At 37.7% G+C, this 26574-nt stretch overlaps 1 protein-coding gene across 1 annotated transcript; it reads right to left on the minus strand.

Annotated features, from left to right (window-relative positions):
- Positions 1 to 1867: 1867 nt before the first annotated feature.
- sgsm3 (small G protein signaling modulator 3) lies at positions 1868 to 25223 on the minus strand. Its single transcript, XM_028455638.1, has 21 exons — positions 25018 to 25223; positions 21401 to 21465; positions 21231 to 21316; positions 19791 to 19854; positions 19061 to 19272; positions 17488 to 17595; positions 17238 to 17381; positions 12963 to 13158; positions 12717 to 12862; positions 10842 to 11075; positions 10590 to 10772; positions 9391 to 9546; positions 9243 to 9297; positions 9121 to 9170; positions 7729 to 7881; positions 7553 to 7623; positions 7298 to 7346; positions 5910 to 5995; positions 5655 to 5777; positions 5514 to 5574; positions 1868 to 2903 (listed from the first exon to the last, which is right to left on the minus strand). The coding sequence occupies exons 2-21, from the start codon at positions 21405 to 21407 to the stop codon at positions 2820 to 2822; spliced, it is 2268 nt and encodes a 755-aa protein (XP_028311439.1). The 5' UTR covers positions 21408 to 21465; positions 25018 to 25223; the 3' UTR covers positions 1868 to 2819.
- Positions 25224 to 26574: the final 1351 nt, after the last annotated feature.

Raw genomic sequence — 26574 nt, forward strand, 5'->3', positions numbered from 1 at the left:
TTAGAAACACTGCCATACACAGTATTTATAAATCATATACAGTAAGTGTGGGTGCATGTGTGTTACATTATGCGACACATTATACTGTTAATTTTCAAAATGTTACTCATTTTACTCAAGAATAAGAATTATTATATAAATAAATCACATATTGTGTGTATTGATATATGATGTATGACATAATATTATAACTGAATATTTTTGCAGAGTTGTATTTTTTTTAATCAATTATTAGTTTGCTTTTATTTTTTGTATCTATGTTGTGTGTATTTCGGTTAATGTTGTGTATTGTGTATGCTTTGGTTATTGTGTTTCATTTTGATTATATTTTCCTTTCTGAGTGCATCTTATCTAATCTGTTGTACTTCGCAGCTGTCATGCATGTATAGTCTGTGATGTAGACCCCAGAAAGAATAGCTACTGCTTTAGCAGTATAGCTAATGGAGATCTAAATAAAACAATTAGAATAATGGTATTGTGCTATTAGTGGGTGAAGGGAGGAGCCAATAAATTAATAATTGACAAATACGTGGGGGAAAGGAACTATATAATAGAGGTGTCCCGATCCAATATTGATATCGCTTATCGGTCCGATATCAGCCAGAAATTGTAGAATACTGTAGATATTATGTTGAAGGTTAAAATGTATGTAACCAATTGGTTAATAATAAATGGGTCAGTTTTTCTCATCCCTTCAGTTGCTGACTATTGATCTGTTTGAGTGACATCACTTGATCAAGACTTTTCTAAGATTCCACACTACAAAACAAGTACTAAAAGTAAGTATGATTCATGCTGATATTGTATCGGATTGTATTGACATTGGTATCGACCAACACTCAAGGCTGCAATATCGGTATCGTATCGGAAGTGAAAAAGTTGTATCAAGACACTGGAGGGTATGAGGGGGACCTCGCCCACATGCCTCCTTTATACCTCCTTTTTTAAGATAAAGTTTTATTTTAAATGTTTTTATTTTCCTTTTCCCCTCCCTCTCCAGGTCTCCCTCCACACCTATCAGGAGGAGGATAACCCAGGGCCACAGAGGTCCCCCATGGAGGGCAGCCTCCAGGGTTATGATGTAACCGGGGCAGGGAGTTCCATGATTTCTACTGTTACTATTTTTAATTATTATGTAAAGGGCCCAGAACCAGCACCGTAACAAGCATAATCCAAAGCGCAGTGTGATTGCTCACAATATCAGTTCCATTTTTAGTAGCCGTTATATCGCCTCGTGTCGCCTTTGACATGATCTGACACGTTTGTCACCCAATACGATGCAGCGGTTGGATAAAACAATGGACGATCATCTAGAATGGACTATTCCTGAGAGGTTAGTAAAAGTGAGGATGACAAGAAAGTGACTTAGCAGCTTAACATCCCAGTGGGTGTTTGAAACAGCCAACTCAGATGAGTTTACTCAGCTGCTGCTGCCGCACAGATATACCCTTCAGCAGCGTTTGTCAAGACTCACAATCACAATAGCCACCTAAATATCCATGCGTTTTACTCTAATGTGCCGTTTTTTTTTTTGGCTGAAAACATAAAAGTGTGTGGATGGCAAAAAAAAAAAAAAATCGCTGTTGATCACTGATCTCCCCCTACAAGACAGAGGCATTAAGTCAGCATCTACAGACACGCCCACTCATGAATATACACAAAGGCCCTAAAACAGCCTGTTTTTAGAAGCGTCATTAAAGTGACTTAGAGGACGAAACCTCAAATTAAAAACTATGTTGGGATTCTTAGAACAAATGGAGATGATTATAATGGATGGATGTTATTTGCAGTTCATCTTATTGTAATGTGAATGTTTGCATGGATAAAACCACCTAAAATAATAATAATAATTGAGCAGAAGCAGAAAGAAGTTCTCAAAAGGGTTTATCATGCTGGTTTTCTCCACATAATCTTCATCATATTTCCAACAGGCTTAAGGGTATCATCAGTCACATACATTACAGGTGGAATGTGGATCATCTTTAGAGTGCTTCACCAAATCCTTTAGGGTAGGATGGTCTAAAGTCTGGCTACTCAAACATGTGAATCTGACAAAGTGAAATCATTTAATATGGTTAATTAGTCAGTCCCCAACCTGTATTAAGTTTTAGGAGCACATTAAGCTCTGTATACCAAATAAAACACACAAAAAACCCAACATAAAATTAGCAAAATATTAAATAATTATTAGTGATGAGCTGAGAACTTATCAAGAAGAGCATCAGGAAAACATCCTACATGGGTTCAATTAATAATTAATAAAAAAATATCAGAAAGTAAAGGGAATTAACATGTAGTTTATGTAACACAAACCCAGTCTGCCACATGGACATTAATTCAGACAACGGCAGATAATTTAATATTTAATGTGTGTCAGCTGGAGTTCAATTCAATATTCACTGAACTTTAGGATTCTGAGGGAAACAATTTCAAAAATAGCTTTTATGGGTTCATTAAGGTCTTAGAGTGCGATTATTTACAATATACTGAGGAATTGATCATAGTGTTATAATGGCCTTCCTTTAATGACCTTACACTGAGTGGGAGAATTAATGGTACGTTTTACTGGTGCCCATCACATTCCTTCATTCATTACAGTGGGGGACACACACACACACACGCCTGTTTATCTCCCAGGTTCACACACATCCACAGAAACAAACCAGCTGCACTTCACAATGGTAGCGTTTCAGTCAATATGTGATCATGTGATGCAGGTGGACTGGTTTTGTTGGACAGTAGCGTCATAATTACAGAGAGACATTAGATGTGTTTATGGGAGCAAAAGGACGAGGCAGGTTGAGCCATTGTTGCTGTGTTTAACCGTCGATGTCCCAACTGAACAGATGGTGTTTCACCAACATGTCCTGAACTCCTTCTTTCAGAGGTTTCTGCTCCTTCTCCTGGAAAACAAAGAACAGATGGAAAAGATTGACTTTCCACAGCACATCACACAGGAAGACCGGTGTACGAGTCATGACTCATCAAAACCTCCGTCAGATGAAAAGGCCTCAGGCTTCAAAATAAAAGTCGTCAGATTCAACGGCCTCAGAACATAAAACACGACATAATGTTGTCTTTTGAAGAAACCGGATATACACATGATGTCATCAATATGTGCCTGTTCGGATACAAGAGTAAGTTGAAAGCTGTTATTTTATTAATCATTTATGTTTAAAGGTTAAGTTATATCAATGTTTCATTTAACCATCCATCCATCCATCCATCTTCTTCCGCTTAGCCGTTTCCGGGTCGCGGGGGCAGCATCCTCAGTAGGGAGGCCCAGACTTCCCTCTCCCTGGCCACTTCCTCCAGCTCTTACGGGGGGACTCCGAGACGTTCCCAGGCCAGCCGAGAGACATAGTCTCTCCAGCGTGTCCTGGGTCTTCCCCCGGGGCCATCCAACCTGGTTAGTAGTTGGATGGAAACCACTGAGAATTCCAGATGCCACAGTGAGGGACAGTCGCTCCAGTGGTAATTATCATTGTGTCCTTGGGCAAGGCACTTCATCCACATTGCGGAGTATGAATGTAGTGTGTGAGTGTTGGTCAGAGGGGCCGATGGCGCACTATGGCAGCCTCGCTTCAAACAGTCTGCCCCAGGGCAGCTGTGGCTACAATAGTAGCTTACCACCACTATGTGCAGAGTGAAAGAATAATGTCTTAATTCTGTAAAGTGCTTTGGGTGTCTTAAATCCAATGCATTATTATTATAAGTTGTGTTTTACAGCGTTTTGAGTCTGATGCCTGAGGTCGTGTCATTTGATGGTGTTTGGTTTGACAAGTGACGTCCTTTCTGAAGACGGTTTTGCTGAGTCATGAGTCTGTTTGGTCTGATAAATGACAGAGGTTTTCCTGATACCCGTCCCGGGGGGGGGAAAAGAAGGAGGGGGGAGAGAGAGAGTCACTCTGAGACCTGAGGATGTCCTAAAGTGTACACCATATTGCTGTATAGTTGCACTCTATGATCAAACACCAACATGGAATACTATAAACAATATATATTGGCCGTATTCCAATAATTTAGGAATTTTCAAAGAAAAATCCACGTAAAGGCCGCTCCGTGACATAGGCCACATCCTATTGGCTGATGAGAGTGCCCTTCAAACAGCTCGGCCAACCAGAACTGGCAGGTAGGCGGTCTGCTATACTCCCGTTAGCTGTAAAGGAGATTTCTGTGTATTCTGATGAGTTTCAACTGATCAGTTTTCATCTCCACATGAAGTCTCCTCCTTACTGCTCCACATCTATCATTTACAGATTTTTAGGCCGGTGTCACGTCCTGAGTTTACCACTGTACTGATATTATAAACCTAACCCTAATCCAACCCAATACACATATAAAAAACTCAGTACATGATACTGGGTGACCAGACTCAAAACGGCACTCAATTTTTTCTTGTTGTTGTTGTTGTTGTGTACACTAATTTTCGGGCCCCAAAAGAAAAAAAACGAAAGTCGATTTCTCATTTATTTGCGAGTCAAATTTTACGATGGTTGGTGGTACCAAATCATTGGCACATACCAAGATATAAATGGGGTCCATTACCCTGTAAGTGTCATGGAGGCACCAAAATGACTACTCCTTCGTTATTTCTCTTTAGATGGGAATGCAGTTTGATATGAATACTCTATGAATGAATATGAGGAGACGCTTGGACCCTTTTTTTTTTTTTTTTTCATAAATGGGGCCCACCCCCCATTTCCGGTAATTTGCAAATTTATGGGAAATTCCCATTGTAAATGTATACGTGCGCACCGCTCCACGGTCCAGAAATTTATTACTAGTATTTGCTTTTTATTCAAGCAAATGTCTTATTTTAGGCAAATATTCAACAGAAGTATGACTTCTACAGCCACTCCCACGCTATTTCCCTTCATTCAAACACCATCCTGCATACAGAACACATCGCATTATTACATTATTAATAACTGTGAGAGCTTTCACTTTTTCTACATTACACAAAGCTGGTTTGAGAACATTCAGTTCACCGTGATGTTCAGTGGCTGTTACAGTTAATTCATTCCACTGTAGGGGTGACTGTCAATATTATTCTGCCTCCTCAGACGCTTTCACTAGACGTGTGTGCAACTGACTGAAAAATCTACACACAGAGCGCTCTGCCGTATCGGCCACACCCTCAACTTTAAATTAAAAAAAAAGTAGCTTATACGTCTGCTTTAACAGGTAAAAAAAAAATATTTGCAAAGCACAACGTAAAACCCAGAACACAATTTATGAGGGATTTTCTTTCAAATGCATCACTTTACACCAAAAGTGTAAAATGATTCCACAAAACGGGTACTGTCTATCCTACAGTGTTCACTAAACTACAGTAAGTGTGACTGTTTACCTAAAGATCCCAACTAAAAAGGTGATGGCAAACCAACACATCCACAACTTCTGCTTTCACAAGAGCCGATTTCTGAAAGTCACAGTTACAGGTGTTTCTTTCCATAGATTAATCACATATAGAGCTCTATACAGCTGCTGTTATTTCATTCGTGAATCACCTCTTTCTTCTCGGGTAGTTCACAATCCTGGGAAAGACTGAAGGCAAACTTTGAGAGAACCCTGAAAGGACATGAACAGTCGTGGTCAACAAAATGCCTCAACGACCACCAGTTTGTTGTTGGTATCAGACGTTTTGTTACCTGAGCTCACACTTGATCTGGACCCATCCAGGGCTGCGTAGGAATGACCATGGATGATACCATTTCTCTACAGCAGCCATACTGGAACACAGTACCTCCAACCACAGGTGTAGGACCTGTTCACTGAAGAAACACAAACATTGTCAAAACTAAAAAAAAAAGGTTCCTCTTTACACCACAAATGACAAAATATTATCAAATGTCTGTTCTTCCAAAAAAGGACATGTTTAAGACATTTGGAAAAAGAAAACTCACTTCAAGCCAACGCAAACAAGAGACCGAAACTTCACGTCCATTTGAGCATGTGCTGAGTCATGGCTCATGTTGACGGACTGCACCGCCTACAAGGAACAGACAGAAGATATTAATGCTGCAGTAAGTAGAATTGTGAGACTTATATAGAAACAACTACGCTCCCCCTCCCCTCTCTGTTTCTAAACCTATCGTTTTTTTACCGGTATCCTTGTGAACATGCACATACAGTAACTGTGGAGCTCCAAGCAACTTTTTATTCAATAGAGACTCGTAACAAATGTAGGGACTTTATCTTCTGTTAGTGGAGATTTTTATGATGTTTTAGAGACACTGACATGAATTCACGTATCAGTCTGTAGTAACTACCCTGCATAGAGCCTGCTGCTGTTAGCTCCTCCCCCCCACACAGCTTACACAAGATGCTGCAGTGATATCAGCTCAGACCAACATACATCACTCTTCATAAAGACTGCTTCTCTTAGGTTTACAAGCGATTTATCCCATCTGTTCTCGCTCTCTTTCTAAAAACCAGTACGTGATGCAGACAGTGCGCAGTCACGGAGATCTGCGCGCACTCAAAGCAGCCCGCTCTTTCGTATGTTCGTGCCTTTAGACCTCGTGTGTCACACTTAAGGCCCGAGGGCCAAATCCGACTCTTTAGAGCATCAAATTCGGCATGCTCAAGAAAGTAAAAATTATAGAAAAAACATGAAACATTTTGTAAATGACCAACTAATTCAGTTGTAGATATCTCAGCCCCTCCAGATACAAAAAATATCTAATAAAATCCACAATATTTGCAGGGCTCAGTTTTCCAATTTCTTAAATCACATGATGGCAGTCATTTTTAATCTCAAATTGTTGAAAGTAGAATAAAATGGGTTTGACCCCTGCTTTAAAGCTTTTAGACTGTTGCTTCTCCATGTCAGTCTTCCTTTTATCGTTTGCTTTGCCATGTAACCTTTGTGAGGCTTCTGCTGCTGGTATTTCCGTCATTGTACTTTACTACAGAGGACGTGAATTTGCATCGACTTTAGTCAGCACTTTGTTAGTAAAAAGATCTGATTGGCTGAGAGGTCGCATCACTCTCCTGGATTTCTAAACTTCATATACAGAACCAAGAGAAGATGCAAAATTACAATGTTCACTCAGAACACTATGAATTACAATATGCTCAAAGGTGATTGTGTGATTTTTGACCAAATTAAGCCAAGAGAAACTTACCTACTGCAGCTTTAATTATATTAATGCACTTTGTACTCATTAAAAGAAATAGGATCTAAAAACTGTTCAAAGTGTTTGGCAATAAGACACTTTTAATCGATTTTAAAGGAGAATAATGGACTGCAGGAATCCTTGCTTCATACATTTGTAAAAAGTCGACTTACTCTGTAAAGCAGTTCTTCAGGTGTGAGAACCTTCCCATCCTCATCTAACCTGGTAAAGGTCAAAGAAAAATACATGTTACACATTTGATGGAACTGGTGAAGACCCCTAAAAATCCCTGTTTACAGCTACAGAGCTTATCTTAATTAAAAATGACATTCATGTGCCTCTCTGACTGTGGGTGGGGATCAATGTATCAGAGTACAAGGAGTTCACAAAACCACCACTGAATGCAAAGGCCTGTACATGTGTTTTACCTGTAGGTTTTACACAACACCAGTCTTGAGTAGACGGAGTTGAAATCTCTCTCCACTTCCCTACTCGCAGCCTGAGGGAAAGACATAAGAAAGTACATTCCTCAAGCTGAATCTGATACGATCGGTACGATTAAATATCTGTTGTCAACACAGATTAGACTAAACCTCTGTCGTACCTCCTCGATGAATAACCAAGGGTGACAAGGCCCTCCCAGTATGGATGCTTTTTTAAGGCCGTGCTGAAAGATGGCCTTCAGGGCTGGACATAGAGTTCCTCGAGCCAGGTCAGTCACCGCCTCAGTCACAGAATCATCTCCTGCAAGTGAGTACTGGAGAGAAAGCACAAGATCAACGGTCAATACCCATGATGCCGAGTGACTGGAGAACTCTGACTTTTAAAGGAGACGCATGTCAAGATTAGGGATGTAAGGATATATCCAAAATCGGCTAAAAATCGATACAAACAAGGGGGATTAAAATGGATGCAGCACAGTATGAGCTTCAATACTCTGATTAAACAATATGGGGTGTTGTCTCACGCACGCACGCTATGGGGCGTGGATCACTTCTAAATTAATGCGCACCGGTCCATCGCACGTGTACCTGCCTGCCTAACTTTCACTAAACTTACTTAATTTAAGCAGTGAGGTGTAATGGCAGGTGTGATGTGACTGAAGCTATAACGATCAGATGCCCTTCACTAGAGATCACCATCTGTGTGACACGTTAACACTTAGAAAAAAATATTAGGTGCTTACGAGTGCAGGCGTGTACACGCGTGCACGTCAGTAAGTGTATATGAGTGTTGAGTGTTGTATCCTGTCCAATCACAGCAATGATCTGACTCAGAGCGTAAAACTGCAGTCACTACCACTCTATGGACGGGTGTCGTGACTGTAACCGGACACACTTACATACCTGCATTGCGTGTACACGCCTGCACGAGTATGAGAATAACAATTTTTTCTAAGAGTTTACATGCCACTGTAGACGGTGATCGATAGTGAAGGTCACCTGATCGCTATAGCTTCACTCATGCCACACCTGCGTCTACGTGTGACTGATATATTTATGTTTGTTAGGCTTTAATGTGACTTGTGTATTGTGCCCATGTACCCACTCTCATTGGACTGGTGCGCATTCATTTAGAATGGATTCATGTGCACACGCGCACACACAAAATAAGCTGCACTTTGAAAAAAGAAAGTCATCTTTATTTTATTGCTGTATTTATAACTTGAAAACGCTTTTTATATTTTTATTTTGTTCAATGAAGAAATGTGCAGTTTATGAGTTTAAATGGTTTGTAAGAAGCTTATAAGAAGAAAATAGTTTAGTTAATTTTTTGGGGGGCAATTTAAATAAAAGAAAGAATAAGAATGTTCCTTTTCCCTCCAAAATATGATCTGTGTATTCAAAATGAAAGGAGTTAAGTGCATCATTAAATCCCAATCTTAGATTTGAGGGACAATCGGGATTTGAATGGAATTATTGGTTGAACGTATCCTTACACCCCTAATCAAAATTAAACATTACTGCATACAGCACATAACATACAGCATCTTTACCTCTTTGCTTCTTTCATCTAAAATCTCCACAAACTTGGCTGGAAACCAACCTGTTTGGAAACAGGACTTGACTTAATGATTCAGTAGTAAACCAGTGAGAAGTGATAAATCAAAGCACCCACCTCGGAGGCCGTTCAGCTCCCCCACCCAGCAGTGTTCGTCCTTCTGTGATATGATCTAAACAAATCATAAAAGGCATGTAAATGTACAGCTAGAATCATCCAGTAATGCAGTGTTACTGTAGTTGTACATAAATTAATGAGGACTCACTGTAATGATGTCGTTCTTTCTGAAGCCTAATTCATCGTCGTCATGACGCTCAAAGTCCAGCAAAGCTTTGGCTCGCCTCCGTCTGTTGCTAGATACAACAAGGAAGTTCTCGTGATCTCTCTGGTGGCTCTCCATGGAGTAGTCTGGTGTCAAATCCTACAGAAGAAGGAGAAAAGTTTTAAGTCTTAGCATTTACAGAAACCTCAACTTTAGCTGAAAGCAGAAACATAGAGAGGCTGTGCTCAAAATGGAACACTCCGTACTATACACTACAAACTCAATGAGTATATACTGTCTACTAGGCCTGGACAATACATCAAGATTCAAGATATATCAAGTTTTTCTATTTTGGCAATATAGAAAAACACATAACATTGCCTATTTCGATACATTTTAATTTTATAGCTTATTTTGTATTAAAATACAAAGTCGCTGCTTCTCAGAACAGCATGAAAAGCACAGATAGATGAGTGCGTTCTAACTCAGACCTTCCCCTAAACAAGCCACACTACAGAACACACACACATTCTGTCCCTTAAATATAAAAAAAGCCAAAAGTGGCACATATTGTGCAGCTGTTTGTTAACAAATGCGCCTGTGTGCCATTTTTCAGCAATTTTACGTTCTGCAAGCAATGCATCATGGGGAGGTTGAGTATGACTATACATCCGGATATTTCTCACGTACTTAGTCTTTGCACACTACCTAACCGAGGAGTGTCAAATTTATTATAGTTCAGTGGCCAAACATGGAGCAGTTTGATCTCAAGTGGGAAACAGATTTTATGTGGGAAAACAAGTAATTTCAACATTATTGAAGCACAGTTTACACTTCTACGTCTAAAAAAAATAAAAAAATATGTAAGAACCCGACAGTATCCAAGCAAAAAGTGATAAATATATAGTTTTCTACAGTTTAACATAAAAAAATTTCTGTAATCATGCGATAAAAGCTTGCTCATGTTCAATTTATGTTTTCATTTAAACGCCTCTTTAATTTAATACAAATAGAACTAGAATATTTGCATTTCCTAAAGAAAATGCAAATGAGGACACAGGTGCTGCCCCGCATTGCACAGTTAGCATTATCTAGCATTAACATAAATTTGCATTAGTAATATATACTATTAATATGAGCTAGAATTAGCTTGCACTAGCATATCATTTACACATTGATATCAATCCAGCAGCAGAACTTACTGTAGCAGAGTGACGTGGGTCTAAACAATGGAAGTGCTCTGAAGTGCGATTTATAGCTTCTCTAAGGGTGGCCACCAACTCTGTCTGCTTGATGTTCTTTGACTTCAAGGTTTCTGCCTCGTCCTCCCCGAACAATAACGTTGTCAGTGTGGATTTTCTGCGCAAGGACTGTCTCCGCACCACCTGAACAGAGATCATTCTTAAAACGGTGTCATCAGAAAACAGACTTTGACAGAGACCATGATGAGTGACCTTGTTAAGATGAGCATTGAGCGTGGCGTTGTTGCCATTGTTGAGCTGTGCCTGCTCGTTGAGGATGTAGGCCAGGTGTTTGTGTCTGTGAGCTTCCAGCGTGTCCTGTGAAAGCGTCCCTGCTAACCTCATGGCCTCACCCAGGACCGTGGGCCCGTCCCTCAGCTGACTCGGCAGGTCCGACAGAGTGTTAAAGATTGATGCGGAATTTTCTGATGCAACAAGTTCCTCCTCCTGGAATCATATAGACATTGTTTTTTAAACAAAGAATCGTTCAAGATTACATGGACCTAGAGCTGGGCAATATGCCTGAAAAATGAATCACGATATAAGTGTTTCATATCAGTCAATATCGATAATTTTTTTTTTTTTTTATTTACCTATTCAAATCAAATCAAATCACACTTTATTCATCCGTTAGTTTTACAGACAGAGCGCCAATAAAACACAGAACCAATAAAACACAGCACATATCCATTCATACATTAAAATTCTGACTTTCATGAGTTCCCTAATAAATAGTTAAAAAAACAACAATAATATTAAATTAAAAACAAAAATGATAGTCCTCGACTACAAATTTCAAAATAAGGACCAGAAGAAAAAAGGTGAAATTTAAATACTTTTATTTTATACGTAATCTTTAACATATAAAAAGAGGTCAACAAAACTATGGAAAAAACATTTTCAAAAACCTAAATAAACTAAAAAAAACTGTCTAATGTACATGATATAGACATTAAATAGGGATGTAATGATTCACTCAACTCCCGATACGATTCGATTCACGATACTGGATTCACGATACAATTTTCTCACGATTTATTTTACAAAATGGGAATGTTGACAAATGACTGAAAAATATTCCTTTATTTTTTTGGGGAAAATACTATACTATTGTCCTTTTATTTTTCATTGTCAAAAGAATCCCTTGATAAACTATTCAAAATGATGCAATTTAACTAAAAATAAATCTTGAATGAAATAAATAAAGGAATAATACAAGTGAAGAAGAAACCTATTAATTTAAATTCTGGTTCTATAATAAACAATTCAAAACTGCGTAATAGTTCTTTTTCTTTTTAAAAGTGCAACTGAAAATGTCATTTTACTGTATTTACGTCAGATATTTGTTTAGACCAGCAGAGGGCACTGGTAACCCAGTGGTCGGTTGGCATGCAGTTATTCCACCAGTGAAGAAGAGAAGCTATGCTAGCAGACAGAGTTAATAGAAAAACCTGACTTTTACAGATATTCATGTAATATTACAGATATTCTTTCGGTGCTAAAGGAGTAAAGAATCATTTATGAGCATGTTTAACAGTAAATGGCGGCCAGAAAGAAAATAGTAGCAGATTCCGCCCGTCACGTCCGCTTCTGCAAGGATTAATATATAGCGGTTAAAAAAAGTACTGCGATTCAATTTTCAGAGGATCGATGTGAACCGTGGTACCTATGAATCGATTTTTAACTGCCTTACGATTAATCGTTACATCCCTAACATTAAATAAACAAAATGGGCAACTAATTGTGTAAATAATAAATCAGTGCACACTTAAGGTTGAACTAACATCTCTGACATGAAACGAACAACAAGGTATAAAATTAATTACATCTCTATCGCAATATATATGATTATCATTTTATCGCCCAGGCCACGTGGACACCTGATATTTGGTTGTGTACATTGTTAGTAATATAATTTTTTCACACTTCTATAGTGGCCTGTACAAGTTGGCAACGCAAAACAAAAAAAGTCACTAGACAATTCAGGCGACCCCACATGGGGTCACGACCCCAAGGTTGAAAAATACTGCTTTAAATCATCCTAAAATAACTAAATTCGAATGATAGCAGTGAATGTAATGCAGATACCTTTATCTTAAGCATGCCCAGGGTGACCTGAAATAACACCAAAGAGCCTTGATAGAAGATCAGGTCCCAGATCCGAAGGAGCAGACGAATGTCCACCACACCAGCAAATGACGTCAGAAACCAGTGCAGTGTGATCAGTGACAACTCTATGTGTACAAATAAATAAACAAATAAATAATGACATACTGTTGTTCAAAAATTGTATATACATTTTACTCTGAGCACCTTAATAAAGTCTAAACCTACCGATGTCATGTTCCTGGAGAAGATGGTCCAGGTTTGGCAGATACTGAACTATAAGCTGACGAAGAACCCTTTGGTCTGTTTGGACCCCTAACAAGGTGGAGGAGAAGTAAGATGGAGGGAGGAGGTCTTCGATCAGGGCACACATCATCCATAACACATCCTCCTCCTCAAGAAACAGCAGCAGACAGGAAACCACCTGGAGACATATAGAGAACATGGAAAGGTAGCAGGAAAATGTGACTGTGTGTGAAGTGAGTTCCATCAATGTTAGAAAAAACTATGGAAAAAGAAAACAATTGGCCCTTGAGAGAAAGACAATTACTGTATTTTCCGGCGTACAGGCCACTATTTTTGGTATAAAGTTGTAAAAGCGGCTAATAACGGGGAGTGGCCGATATGTGTGTGTGTGTCAGCACCACCAACTGGATATCTCTGTGAACTACACATAACGATGAGCTTTGGAATATGTGGGAAACGTGAATGTGTTCAGATGCTCATTGCTTTATGAAGGTCCTATTTACACAACAATGTTTTCTAGGGAAAACGCCACGGTTTTGTTGCGTTTTGTCAGTCCATTAACACAGGGTTAGCATTTTGGAGCTGGAAAATGGATGTTTTTAAAAACGAGCTCCAGAGTGGACGTTTTTTAAAACGTTTCCCTCTCCGCGTGAACCAGGAAACAACACTTTGAGTCACATGAAAGTTCACTGAAGCTGCAGCGCCTCAGAATGAGGAACACTGTTCATGTGCATCACTCTGTGGAATTTAACTGAACTTCTCCAACTTCTCCTGATTTACTTCAACATCAAGAGGATCAGCGGAGACATATTTCTGGACTAGATTCTGACGAGAATCACAGTGCTGCACCCCTACTTAGAGCTTTATATACAGTATTTACTAGAGGTGTCCCGATCCGATATTGATATCGATCCTTTATCAGCCAGAAAACGAATATCGGATTTTATCGGACTGCATCAAAATTCATAGATATACAGTAAACGCTCAGATAAAATTTTCCGCTCGAGCACTTCTATCCATAGGTAACTGTGGTTCACACTGCAACAAAGAAACCTTCTGTTGTTGACTATCGTTCTTTTCTAACATTCCACACTACAAAATAAGTAATAAATGTATGTATGATTCGTGCTCATTCCGTATCGAAACAATACTGGTATCTGCCAAGGCTGCAATATCGGTTTCATATTGGAAGTTAAAAAGTTGTATCGTTACATCCCTAGTACTTACCCAAACCTGGGGTTGGGCTTAATTTCTATCTTTTCAACAAGGACTATGGTTGGACTCGGCTCAAACGCTGCACGGTAAATGACTGGTTGGGTGATGTTTTGATTAGTGCAAGAAAGACGCACAGATGCATGCTGAGTAGGTGAATGGAGGCTGTCTACTGGTATGTGTGTGTGTTATCAGGGCTCTACACTAACTTTTCCAGCGTGCACTGCAAAGGAGCACATTGGTGTTTATACTCGGCACATTCACCGTTGCATTACCCGCAGACAAGTTACGTGAGCGTGCACCGTCTCCTCACCCGCAGCGTGGAGCGAGAGAGAGAGAGAAGTGCACTCTGTGGGATGTGACAAAGCGCTCAGCCGCTCCGTCACAAAATAAGGTCACACATACGCACGGATGCGACCAGATAAAATTTTCACTCGCGCACACTGAAAAAATACTCGCAAAGGCGATCATTTTGGTCGCAGTCTCGAGCCCTGGTTATATGTGCACACAGCGCACGCATTTGAATAGTGTCTGGCAGCAATGGCTTGGGGCTTAAAGAGGGATCGGCTTCATTTGCATTCACGGGCCGGGTCAGGTCTAACTTTGTAGGCCCGCTTGAAGCTCGACTCTAACTTGTTTATAGGAAGTGTCTCTGGACATATGCTTATTTTACAGTACAGTGCATAACCACGCAAAAAACACTACATCAATGTTTTTATGGTTCCCATGGTCCCATGTAAACAAAGACCATTTTGAAAATGTTGCCGTGTAAATTCGGAACATTTTGAAAACAAAAACAAAAATAGAAGCAAAACAGGTCCCAACACAGGACGGATGTGACGTGTCTCCTATGATCAGCTGTTCGAGTAGGTAAATAGTGTGTGGGAGCGAATGACTGCAGAAGTCATACAGTCGGGCTTCAGGGTTGTGGCAGTAAGACACAGCACCTGAGTCTGAGCTGGACACAAACTCTGAGTTAAGCTCAGAAAAGCTGAAAACTATTAGTCCATTAACAGTCGAAACCATGTGTTAGGAGTGCAATATTTCATTGGCTGATCTTCAATAAAGGGGAGGGATGAGGGCTTGTATGTATTTGATTAGCTGAATCCTTTGAAGGGCACCATAAGCAGAGGCGTGGGCTCAAGTCACTAATTTGATGCATTTAGACTCGTCTCGACAAAATCACAAAGGACCTGCAACACAACAGCAAGACTTGTGACTTAACTCAGACTTGAGTTTATTGACTCAGGCAGACTTGACTTCTTACCCTTCCATGACAAAAGATTGTATAATACACAAATATTATTAATGAGCAATAATCTGCTCAAACCCTTGAGGGACGGCACTCACATCCGAAGGTAAACAGGGCTTTGATTGACAGGCCCACCTTTAAACAAACTGACAGCCAATCAGGAAGCAGCTGAAAACATCAAGCTAGGCTGAGACGTGTGTGCACAAGGTGAGAAAATCATTCCAAGAGTGATATCCTTTGGATTTAAAGATTATACTTTGATTAATAATTGATTTAGAAAAATTTAGAAAAATTATACCTTGTTCTATTTCCCAGTATGATTATGGTTTGTTTGATTAACAGAGGAAATGTGAAAATTTTAAAATCTAAAAACATGCTGGGTAGATTTGTTTATAAAAGCATTATGTTACAATTATATCACTATTATTAGACAAATATGTAGTCTGTTCAAGTAACTCATTGTTTGTATCAGTTGAATAAAGTTTCTCTGTAAAATGGCACTAGCTGTGGTACATTATGTACTCATGACTTGTTAAGACTTGTAAATTAAAGTTGAGGACTTTTGAAAAGATTCATGACAAAAATCAGGAGAAACTGGTCCATGCTTTTATCTCCAGCAGACTGGATTATTGTAATGGCCTTCTGACTCAAATGAGTATCAAACATCTACACCTGGTTCAGAACGCTGCAGCTCAGGTCTTAACCAGAACAAAGAGGTCAGAACATATTACTCCAGTTTTAAAGTCTTTACACTGGCTCCCAGTCAGCCTCAGAATAGACTTTAATGTTCTGCTGCTGGTGTATAAATCTGTGAATGGGTTTGGTCCAGAATACATCAGTGAGATGTTAGTCAGGTATGAACCCAGCAGGTCTCTCAGATCTATGGACACAGGTCAGATAGTGGAGCCCAGAGCTCACAGCAAACATGGTGATGCTGCGTTTAGTTGTTATGCTGCAAAGAAGTGGAACAAACTGTCGGCAGAGCTGAAGTCAGCATCACATGTAAACATTTTTAAATCAAAGTTAAAGACATTTTCTCTACTGCGTATGATTGAGAGGGAGATTTTGGTCACGTTGTCGATGTAATGTGTTTGTTGCTGATTTTAAATGTTTTTTGCTGCTGATTTTAATGTTCTTATTGATTTTTAAGCTGTTGAATGTTTTCTGTTTCACTTTTTGATCATGTAAAGCACACTGAATTTGCCTGGTGTATGAAATGCGCTATACATTTACATACATATAAATTTGCCTTTCCTTTTGACTTGACTTGGACTTCAATAACTTTGAATCGAGACTTAACTTGGATTTGACTGTCTTGATTTGGGACTTTAGTGACATGACTTGATAAGTAGTGAATTGTTCCCACCTCTGACCACAAGTAGCCAATAGATTGCCAACCACCTAATACAAGAGGCACTTTTGGCTTAAGAAGGTGCTAATGATCATTGGTCCAAGCCAATTCATGGCAGAACAAGCAGGGCTGCGGTTTAAATAACTAAGCTGCCTATTCGTGGATTTTTCAAGGCAAATAGTTTTTTTCCAAAGCGGAATAAACAGTGATGTGCTCTTTGACACAGAAAATATGGTACTTTTTATAGGATCATTTTGAGCTCTTCTGCAGCTTGCCAATAATAGCATCTAATTACTCTGCCTTTTAAGGAATTAGAGATGGACAACCCACGGATGTGTTTAAGATTACAGCTATACTATAAAAAAAAGGGGCAATTTCTCTGTGCAACATCAGCTTAAATATACAAGGACATTTAAGAGTTTATCAGACAATTTTCACTCACCATACCAGTGCCTTGACAGTATCCAATGTCTGGATAAAGCCAGGCTAGGCCTCGCAGTACTCGTCTCAGCCTTGGCACGCCAACGCTGGTCAGAGTATTGAAACAAGCATTGGTTGGCATTGTCCGCAACAAATCCTTCTCAATCTAAAACAAAAACAAGAAAACACATCAAAGTTTAGTCATTATCTATTCCATGTTCCATCCACAAGATATTGATAAAACCATACACTTACAGAGTACATTATTATACCTGTTTAGCTGTGGTTGTATCATCATTGGAGCTGTTTTTGATGATTTCTCTGTATGAGATCTCAGTGGTCCTCTTCTTTTTAAGGGCTCCAGACAGACGCATCCACAACTATCAGAAGGTGACATTGAGTGAATGACTTAAAAAGATCCTTTTTTACAAATACGGCCTAAATCCTTTGAAATGTCCTTATTAGAAGATTCATGCTTAAAACATTATTTTTGCACTTTTAAACATGGAACTACTTTACTTTACTTTACTTTACCGTTTTAGAGCCCGTGTTCCACCATCTTGAAATCACATGTTCACACTGCTTCATTTGCCTGTAAACATCCCATTGTTTCCTATTGGAGTGAAGCATTTAGCCTACTTTTTAGATTATTTAGCAACTTTTTCGGTCAAAATAACTTGTGCTGCTTTTGGTTTCTCTAAAAAAAAACAGCAAAAGTTAAAGACGCTGATGCAACCCTCTTTTGTTTACAAAAAGACGATAAAGAGGTCCCTTAGGAAAGCTCTTCTTCTCTGCTTCGTTGTCTACTACCAAACCGCAGAGCTGGAACTGTCACTCCCTGCGGTCAAATATTTTTTTCCGAATCACAACTGTTTTTATCCCCTTTCGGTAAACAAAAGAGTATTACATATATGTTAAGGTTTTGTTTATTCAGACTGGCAGTTGACAATGGAAACATGCCAGGAGATCAAATTTCCTGAAAAAAAGTTGTCCGAATAAATGAAACTTTGACATATATTTAAAAAAGGAAGACAAAATGAACTGAAAGAGGGTTACTTCAGCATATTCAACTTTTCCTGATTATTTAGAGCAACCAAAAGCAACATAAGTTGTCATATTGACTGAAAAAGTTGCTAAATGATCTAAAAAACAAACAGGCTGAATGTTTCACTCCAATAGAAAACATTGAGATATTTACAGGCAGTGGGGCCGTGTGACATCAATCATGTGATTTCAAAAAGGCGGAACACAGGCTTAAACTGTTAAGTAGTCCCATTTTTAAAAGTTAAAGATATTGTAGACGATGTTTAGCTTCCGGGTGGATCATCAAGACTATAAGACTATTGGTCCTCCTAATTGTCAATCATGTTTACGAAAGGCCGCCGTACGTGCTTGTGCCCGGTGCGCACCGGGTCCTTTGAAAATGGATTTTCACTTACCGGTGGCGAGTCTGACATAGTGGGAAAAGTGCAAATCTTCTTTTGTAAGGTAAGCTTGTATGACCGATGTCCACACCAACTTGTAAACAGAGCTGTGCACGAAGAAAACGGGGCTCGTGCACGCTCTCCCGCACACGTAGGCGTGTTGCGTATTTGCGTTTTTTTTCAAAATGTGGAGAGGGCGTTTCTTTTTTTAAACATCATCCCCAAACCTTTAATAAAACAAATATGGTGCAAAATTATGCATTTTGTTAGGCATAGATCTTCTAATGAGGACATTTCAAAGGTTTTAGATCATATTTGTAAAAAAAAAAAACAGTGCAGGATCCCTTTAAGGCTTGACGGGGAACTTTAAAGAACCCTTTAATTCACAAAAAAAAGATTCTAGGCCTCCAGGTCGACTTACCTGTGGCCTCATGCTGTGAGGGATTCCTCCAAGCACCAGAGAACGAAGCCTATCAGAGCGTGGCAGAACAGGGTCAATGAGCTCCCATGTTAGGTCACCCACTGTGTGGTTGTGGGTGAACTCCAGGTGGGCTTGCCACCTGAGTCTCTGCTGAGGGTCTTCACGCTGCGGAGATCCTTCTGTTCCAAGCCAGGTCTTTGGTTCCTCACAATCTGAATTAGTACAAAACAACTATCTGCATTTGGTTCTTTGTTACATTCAAACTCATTTTTGGGTGGATAGTTAGAATGACTCAAGTGACCTTATGTTATCATATTTAATTATGTCACTTCTGTTCCAAGTCTAAGGTGCTCTCACTACAGGCTCTCATTTAATTTGTATTCCAGTTTTTTCTTCCTCTATCTTCTCTTTCTTCTTTCCTCTATAATTATTGAAACTAGTGCACATCAACATACTACGTCAGAGCTAATCAGTATTTACAATTACTAGATTGATTTGATCCCCTAAATGCATGGATTTTGCTTCCACAGTTCAAAAACATTTCAATGATGAATGATTATGTTGAGGCACATTTTAGCACTACACTTTCCTGACCAGGATTTAGCTTTCTCTAAAAATTCAAGTTTCACAATTCACATTCAGAAACCTTAAACTACACCAGTTGATTGAGAAAAACTCTTCTAAAAGATAAACAAAGTTTGTATTGTATGTATGGGTAACAAAAATATACCTTCAGTTTCTACTCTGAAGCCAAATTCATCATATCGGTGCTCAAACTGCTCAGATGGGTCTTTCTGTGAAATAAAAACATGACATTAGAGGCATCATTCATGCTACATATCATTAAATGAAAAAATAAATAAAGAAATGTAAAAAAATAATAGGGCATTTCTTTAAATATACTGAACCATAGGAGAGTTTGGTTTCACATTCTGTTACACATTCATGCATACTCGGAGTGTGACAATATCTCGATACGGCGATATATCGCAATATTTTTTCACATGATTGAAGTATCGATTTTAAAAGTAATAATGTATGTATATATATATATATATATATATATATATATATTTTTTTATCTAATATTTATTTTATTATTTTCAAAACCTTTTCTGCTTTTTCACTAAAATGTGCAGGTAGGTCTTCACAGAAATTTTGTCACTGTTTGTTGAAGGAACCAATATATTGTTTAATGGAATACTGCACTATAATGTGTCACTGGTAAGAAAGACCCAATTTTTGTTTACAGAAAGCACTATTGGAGATACTTATTCATTTACATTGGTATGTAGACACTGATTTACAGAAATGTTGCACTAAAAAAGTGTCACTGTTCATAGGACACTTTTTCAATGTATTGTCTTTCAGAGAGATAAAATAAAAATTGTATTTCTTCACTTAATCTTTTTTTTTCTTCTTGTTATATCAAAGGCTATCGTAGATTGATTTCTGACCAATATATCAATAATCGCAATATCGTCATATCGTGAGATAATCGCTATCGTGACCTTTGTATTGCGTATCACATAGTAAGGTACCTAGAGGTTCCCACCCCTAATGCAAACAGATAACTAGTTCAAACAATTATATTTTATTCATAAACTAATCGCTTTTGTGGAAAGTACAATGCCTGTGTCAAAGCATGCATTTCTCCTTCCTAAGCCCATTCCCATATGCCACACGTGTCAAACTCAAGGCCCGGGGGCCAAATCTGGCCCTTTAGAGGATCTGATTTGGCCCACTGGAGAAAGTGAAAATGACAGAGAAAACATGAATCTTTGTGTAAATTACCAAAAAATTCAGTAATTTTTCCAAAATCCTGAATTTTTTCTTAAATTATTCCACAAAATCTTCTGGAATTAAATAAAAATTGGTCAAAAAGTAAATAATCATTGTTGATGCCTTCCAGAGTTTATGTCTAATTTATAATTGGAAGTGCAAACTTAGGCACATTAATGTGGAAAATGTTTGTTTTCCCACCTAAAACCTGTGGCCCACTTGTGATGGAACTGGTCCTTATTTAGACCATGAACTAGACTGAGTTTGACACCCCTGCCATATTCCAAACTGTGTTGCAATCACCTCAGTACAGTCCTGTTGGTTTTAAACGTACATCTGATGAAGCTACATGTGTTACAAAAGTTATAAATGCACAACATATTCTTACATTATGGTACTTGGCCAAAATGTCCTGGGGCCACATGCTTGGTGTGAGTGCAGAGAAGGGCCCCCCAGGGGCTGGAGTGTAAGTCCCTAAAGAGAGAAACATGACATCAATTTTCTCTAACGGATTTTTTGACATCAACATCTGTTTCCTACCAAACTAGACATACACACCTGACATTTTGTAGACAGCTGAAGGAATGCTACAAATGCAACAAGCCCATTAACAGATGTTCAACCTGTGAAATAAAACAGAATATAGCTTACCTTTTAATGAATGCAAAACCAAAACAAGATGGTGAACCTGTTTTACCACGGAGTACCTCTACTAGTACTAAATGGTATGAAATACATTTTTTTTCCTTTTTTTTTTAAACTTAGAGAGTAAATGGTAACTAACTATAATTCAAGTACCAATAGCAAAAACAAGTGTATATCAAAGTGTCAAATTATTTTTTTCAAAAAAGTTCAACTTTTGCTTCTACAACAGATTCTGATTCTGTTAAGTTCTTAAATTCTTTAAAAAAAATAAATTAAATAAAATAAATAACCATATGCATCTATAAAAGTTCCCGGTATGTTCTATGAAAATAAAGTGCAATCATCTTCCAAGCTAAAATGCATTGATTAGTGAGGTAGTTTAACAATGTCTGATGTGGTTCACTGACACCTAGTAACCAGAAGGTTACATGCTATGCATACGTTAGGAGAATTAAATGGTTTTTACGTTTTAAAAACATGATTAAAAATTGATATGGATATTTTTTGGATTGATACGATAATCGCGCGGTGAAATATCACAATATATTGCTGAATTAATTTTTTTTATTAAACCGATAATATACATATAAAGTCTTAACCTTTGACAGTTAATATATTATGCTGTTTACTTTAGTGCATTTTTTAACTACACAAACATTCAATAACTATCATTATCTAAGGTTCAGCTATGAAAATTGACATAAAAAGGTCACTATATTCTCCACGATGATTATATAAAATTAAAGTTGAAGAGCCCACCAACAAACCACAAATACTGTGTTAACAGGGTAACAACCACAGTGAGCAAAATAAGCTGATTATTAAACATACAGGGTGCCAAATTATTCACTCCAGCAGAAGGCTTTAAGCATTAAATAGGGGATTTAGGACTTAAGCAAAACAAGAAATCAATTTAAAGCCTGGAGCAGGGCCAAATGCTTTCAGTGTAGCTCTGCTAGATGCTCAGGAGGCGGTCAGGGTTTTTACACTACACTCCTGTAAGGACGTAAGCAGTAGGCTTTACACCGATCTGATCCGCTATACTGATCGGACAATATTTGGCATTTTATGCAATTAATGTGATCTATCGGTGCTCTTCACAGCTTCAGGTAAACTGTGAGGAGCAGAGCTACGTGTGTGAGCGGCGTCGACAGCGCTGAGCTCCGGGTAACAGCGACATATTCTTACCAGTGGGAATGTTTTTGACGATATATCTCCCTGAAACTCCCTCTAATCACGTCCATAACACGCATACAGCTGTGAGCACATATAGACGGTGGATGAGCCACTCCTCATGAAAAAACAATGTCCAGCTCCATCCACAGCTTGAAGAAGACATTGATGATGTAACCGACAATTGTCAACAAATACATTTGTCGGTGACTAACTCTGTTATCTATTTTTGTCGACAATGTCGACTCATCGTTGCACCCTTAATTGGGATACATAATTATATCGTGATATAACATTTTGTCCATATCCCACAGCACTACCCAAATCTATTGAAAACATTATTAAACATGTCAAGCAATAGATAGATTAGTAATGTCAACTGTTTTAATGGTTGACCAGTTACTAACAGTTGGGGGTTAGCTGACTTTTCACATAAATAATGATGTGTACTTGAATAATCAACAAAGTGAAGAGCGGAATTATATTAAAATATTCTTCCCGCTAGGGGTGGGCAAAAAAAGAAAAAAATATTTGATCAAATTTGTAGATAAGAAATATTTTCATTGTGCAAATTTGAGGTTTAAAAAAAAAAAAAAAAAAAAAAAAAAATTATTTTTTTTCTTCCCCACCACAGTTTTTTCTGACTTATTCACATTCCATCCTTGTGGGTTACCGTAGAGCGATGTGAGCCAGTCCCCTCTTTGTTTACATGTGTTTACCTTTGAGTAGCTATATGTGTGCCACAGGCATGTTTAATCTTTTATTCGCTGAGATGTTAAGGGAAGAGTTTATTATTTTTCAATTATAATGTTATAAAATATGCAGTTATCTGATTTCTTAAATTTAAGCTACTGTGAAGTTGCTGTTGCACTTTTTGCTTAAATCTGGGTTAAAGCTTGAAATTGTTGAATGACAGAGCCTCATTTTCTTTTTTTCTTTTGGGATTGTTCTATGCATTTTAAGTCTTGAGGACAATCACAGCAATAAAGTTGCACTTTTGACAATATATCTGATGTCAGCAGTCATTTTTAAGTGCACTGAAAAAAAAAATAAAATTAAAATAGAACTGAAACTAAAATTTTTATTTTTTTTAAGGCAAAATCACCCAGCCCTATATCTTACTAACAACATGGAATGCAACAGAAAAACATATATATAAAAACTTGCATTTCCATCTCAGTGGAAAAACACCGTTATCTTTTCTATTCATTAGGTGTCAACGTCAAACTCTTGTTTGCTGAAACACAGTGGTCAGCACTCACAGGAATGGACAAAGTCTACATGTATAGACATGTTTGAAGATGTCAATCAATAGGACAACACAATTTATCTTAATCTCATTAAAGGAAAAGGTTTTTAGCTCCTTTCATCTCCTCTTAGACCCATCAAAGCATTACTATTTCTCAATGGAATGTAAGAAATACAAAAATGGGAGCCAACTGTGGCCCTCTGGTTATTTTAGTGTGACCTCAAAAACAACTCCCTTAAAAATAACTAGAAAACAAAACAAAAGAGCAAAATGAACAGAACGTCAACAATAGTACAAAGCGATTCCAAAAATACACAAAAAGGGGCTCATAAAACACACAAAATCACAACACATACATAAAATGACACCAAAAGACACATGAAATGCAATCAAAATTTCACAAACTAAAGAAAAATACACAAAACAACAACAAAAGCACAGGAAATGACTCCAAAATCCCACAAATTGCCAACAAAAATTCAAAAAAATGACAGAAAAATACACTAAATGCCAACAAGAACACACAATATGACAAAACAAACACACAATGAATTAAAACACACAAAATAACAAATTAAATTCCCGAAAATTCATAAAAATAACTAAAAACTCACAATTCTGACGCAGTCGCTTCATTAAAATATTCATTTGGAAAAAAATACTTTAGTACATGTCACTGCATATTATTTACAGTACCTGACATAGCAGAAATGTATCACCCTGAAATAATGACGTGCAGCTTTTACATCAAATATTTACCTTGAAAATGACTTAAAATGTAGTGAGTGCAGCTGCATTCTACAGACAATATAAACTAACCTTCACTATAACAACAAGCAAGTGCACAATACGCAGCATGACACAATCTACTCAATTATCATGTGAAACATCAGCTGACGTCATTTGAGGATAAACACATAAACGCAGCCATATAAAGTAAATGTTGAACAATAGAGCCAGCTATAGGAAAAGTGAAACAGATTTGGGTTTAAAAACAAAACGCTTCATTTGTTGTGTCAATGTATGTTTGCACTGTCAGCTGTTAGCGTCATATGCTACATGAAGCTTTTAGCATGACTGTGTGACAAACCGAACTCGCTCTACTTACCCTGACTTTTTCTGTGCGTTTCAGGGTATGTCGACTGTTATTCTGAGTTGTTGGTTATGGTAATAAAACCACATGTTATGCCATATTTCGCCACGTATTTACTCTTTTTAGACACTGTGCACCTGCCATTACCGACGTGTAACTCCGACGTCTTACTACGTAACCTTACGCCTCAGTGGTTTTCTTCCGTTCCTCCTTTCCTTCCCAGGAAGTAGTTCCATATCCCGGAACTACTCTCCTTGCTAAAAATAAATAGAAATATCCTTCCGCGGGGGATTTGTGACGCAGGCTCATGACGTAGGCCTCGTATAAGTTCAATTCATTCATGATTTGGTCTCTCTTAACTCATTCATACCTGTTCAGCGTCATTAATCGGTAGTGATAACAGGGTTATAGTCGATGAGAACCATGGCATCTTACATAAAGGAGTATAACTTTACCATCACAAATATGTTTTTTTTGTTTGTTTTTTTTTTGACTGAATAAATAAATAAATAAATAAATGCTGAATTAAATGAAGAAAAATAATTAAATATATGCTTGAATAAATAAATAATTGCAAAAAAAATAATACAAAAATATTTAAATACTTGTCTGTGTTACCATATGTTTATATTTATTAATTTGTTACTTCAATTATGTATGCTTTTTATATGTATTTATTTATAATGCATTGGATTATAGCGTTTTATTTAGGCACACAAACTTTACATTACAATATTCTTTAATTCCACACTTAGTGGTGGTAAGCTACTATTGTAGCCACAGCAGACTGACGGATTATATAAAATTGCATTTCCACAATTAATGATTTATTAATTATTATTCTGCATTTCCACATTTATATATATATATATAACCAAATGCAACAAACTGAACAAAAATCCTAAAAACAAACACACCTACAGTCGGTGGCTACTATGCTGTATATTAGGTGTCACCAACACGGTGCCCGTGGGCACCAGGTAGCCCGCATGGACCATGTGAGGGGCCCTCAGGAGCTCTAATCACCAATGAGCGCCATTTAAAATCTGATTTACTTTCCAGGATTCAAACTCACTAAGATAAATACAGATCACAGTTGTAGTTAAATACTGATCATGTATGTAGTATTGAATTTATCATCTTTATATGTTTATTTTCACTGAAACATTGAGACAAATGTTTGTTAATAAGTCGTGCATATTTGGTGTACGATGGTATGTTAAATATAATATGATATATATATATATATATAAGATATATTTTTAAAAACACAAGGTGGATTTTTGGAAAAATATGACATAATTTTTAACATTTCACAAATGTTATGTTATACGATTGTTTAAAAGTTGCTTGTTAGTAGCTAGTAAAATAGGAAGATGATAATTTTCAATTAAATGTATAATTAAAATTATACAATTGCATAAAATAGGAGAAATAAAGCATTTTATGTTAAAACTTAAACATCTCCTACCTTTTTAAAAGGCTGCTAGACTTCCTTATTATCTTAACCTCTAATTAAAGTGAAAATGTGAACATTTAGTATTTAAAAAGTTGTTTTTCAAAATGGTAGCC

Source organism: Gouania willdenowi, chromosome 8, assembly GCF_900634775.1.
Source record: "Gouania willdenowi chromosome 8, fGouWil2.1, whole genome shotgun sequence".
Classification (NCBI taxonomy): domain Eukaryota; kingdom Metazoa; phylum Chordata; class Actinopteri; order Blenniiformes; family Gobiesocidae; genus Gouania; species Gouania willdenowi.

What these genes read in the sequence shown, in the direction of transcription:
- sgsm3 (XM_028455638.1), bottom strand. An exon ending in ATACAACCACAGCTAAACAG is followed by an intron (nt 17,382 to 17,487) that starts GTATAATAATGT and finishes TTTTTGTTTTAG; the next exon opens with ATTGAGAAGGATTTGTTGCG. An exon ending in CTGAAGAACTGCTTTACAGA is followed by an intron (nt 5,996 to 7,297) that starts GTAAGTCGACTT and finishes TGTTCCTTGTAG; the next exon opens with GCGGTGCAGTCCGTCAACAT.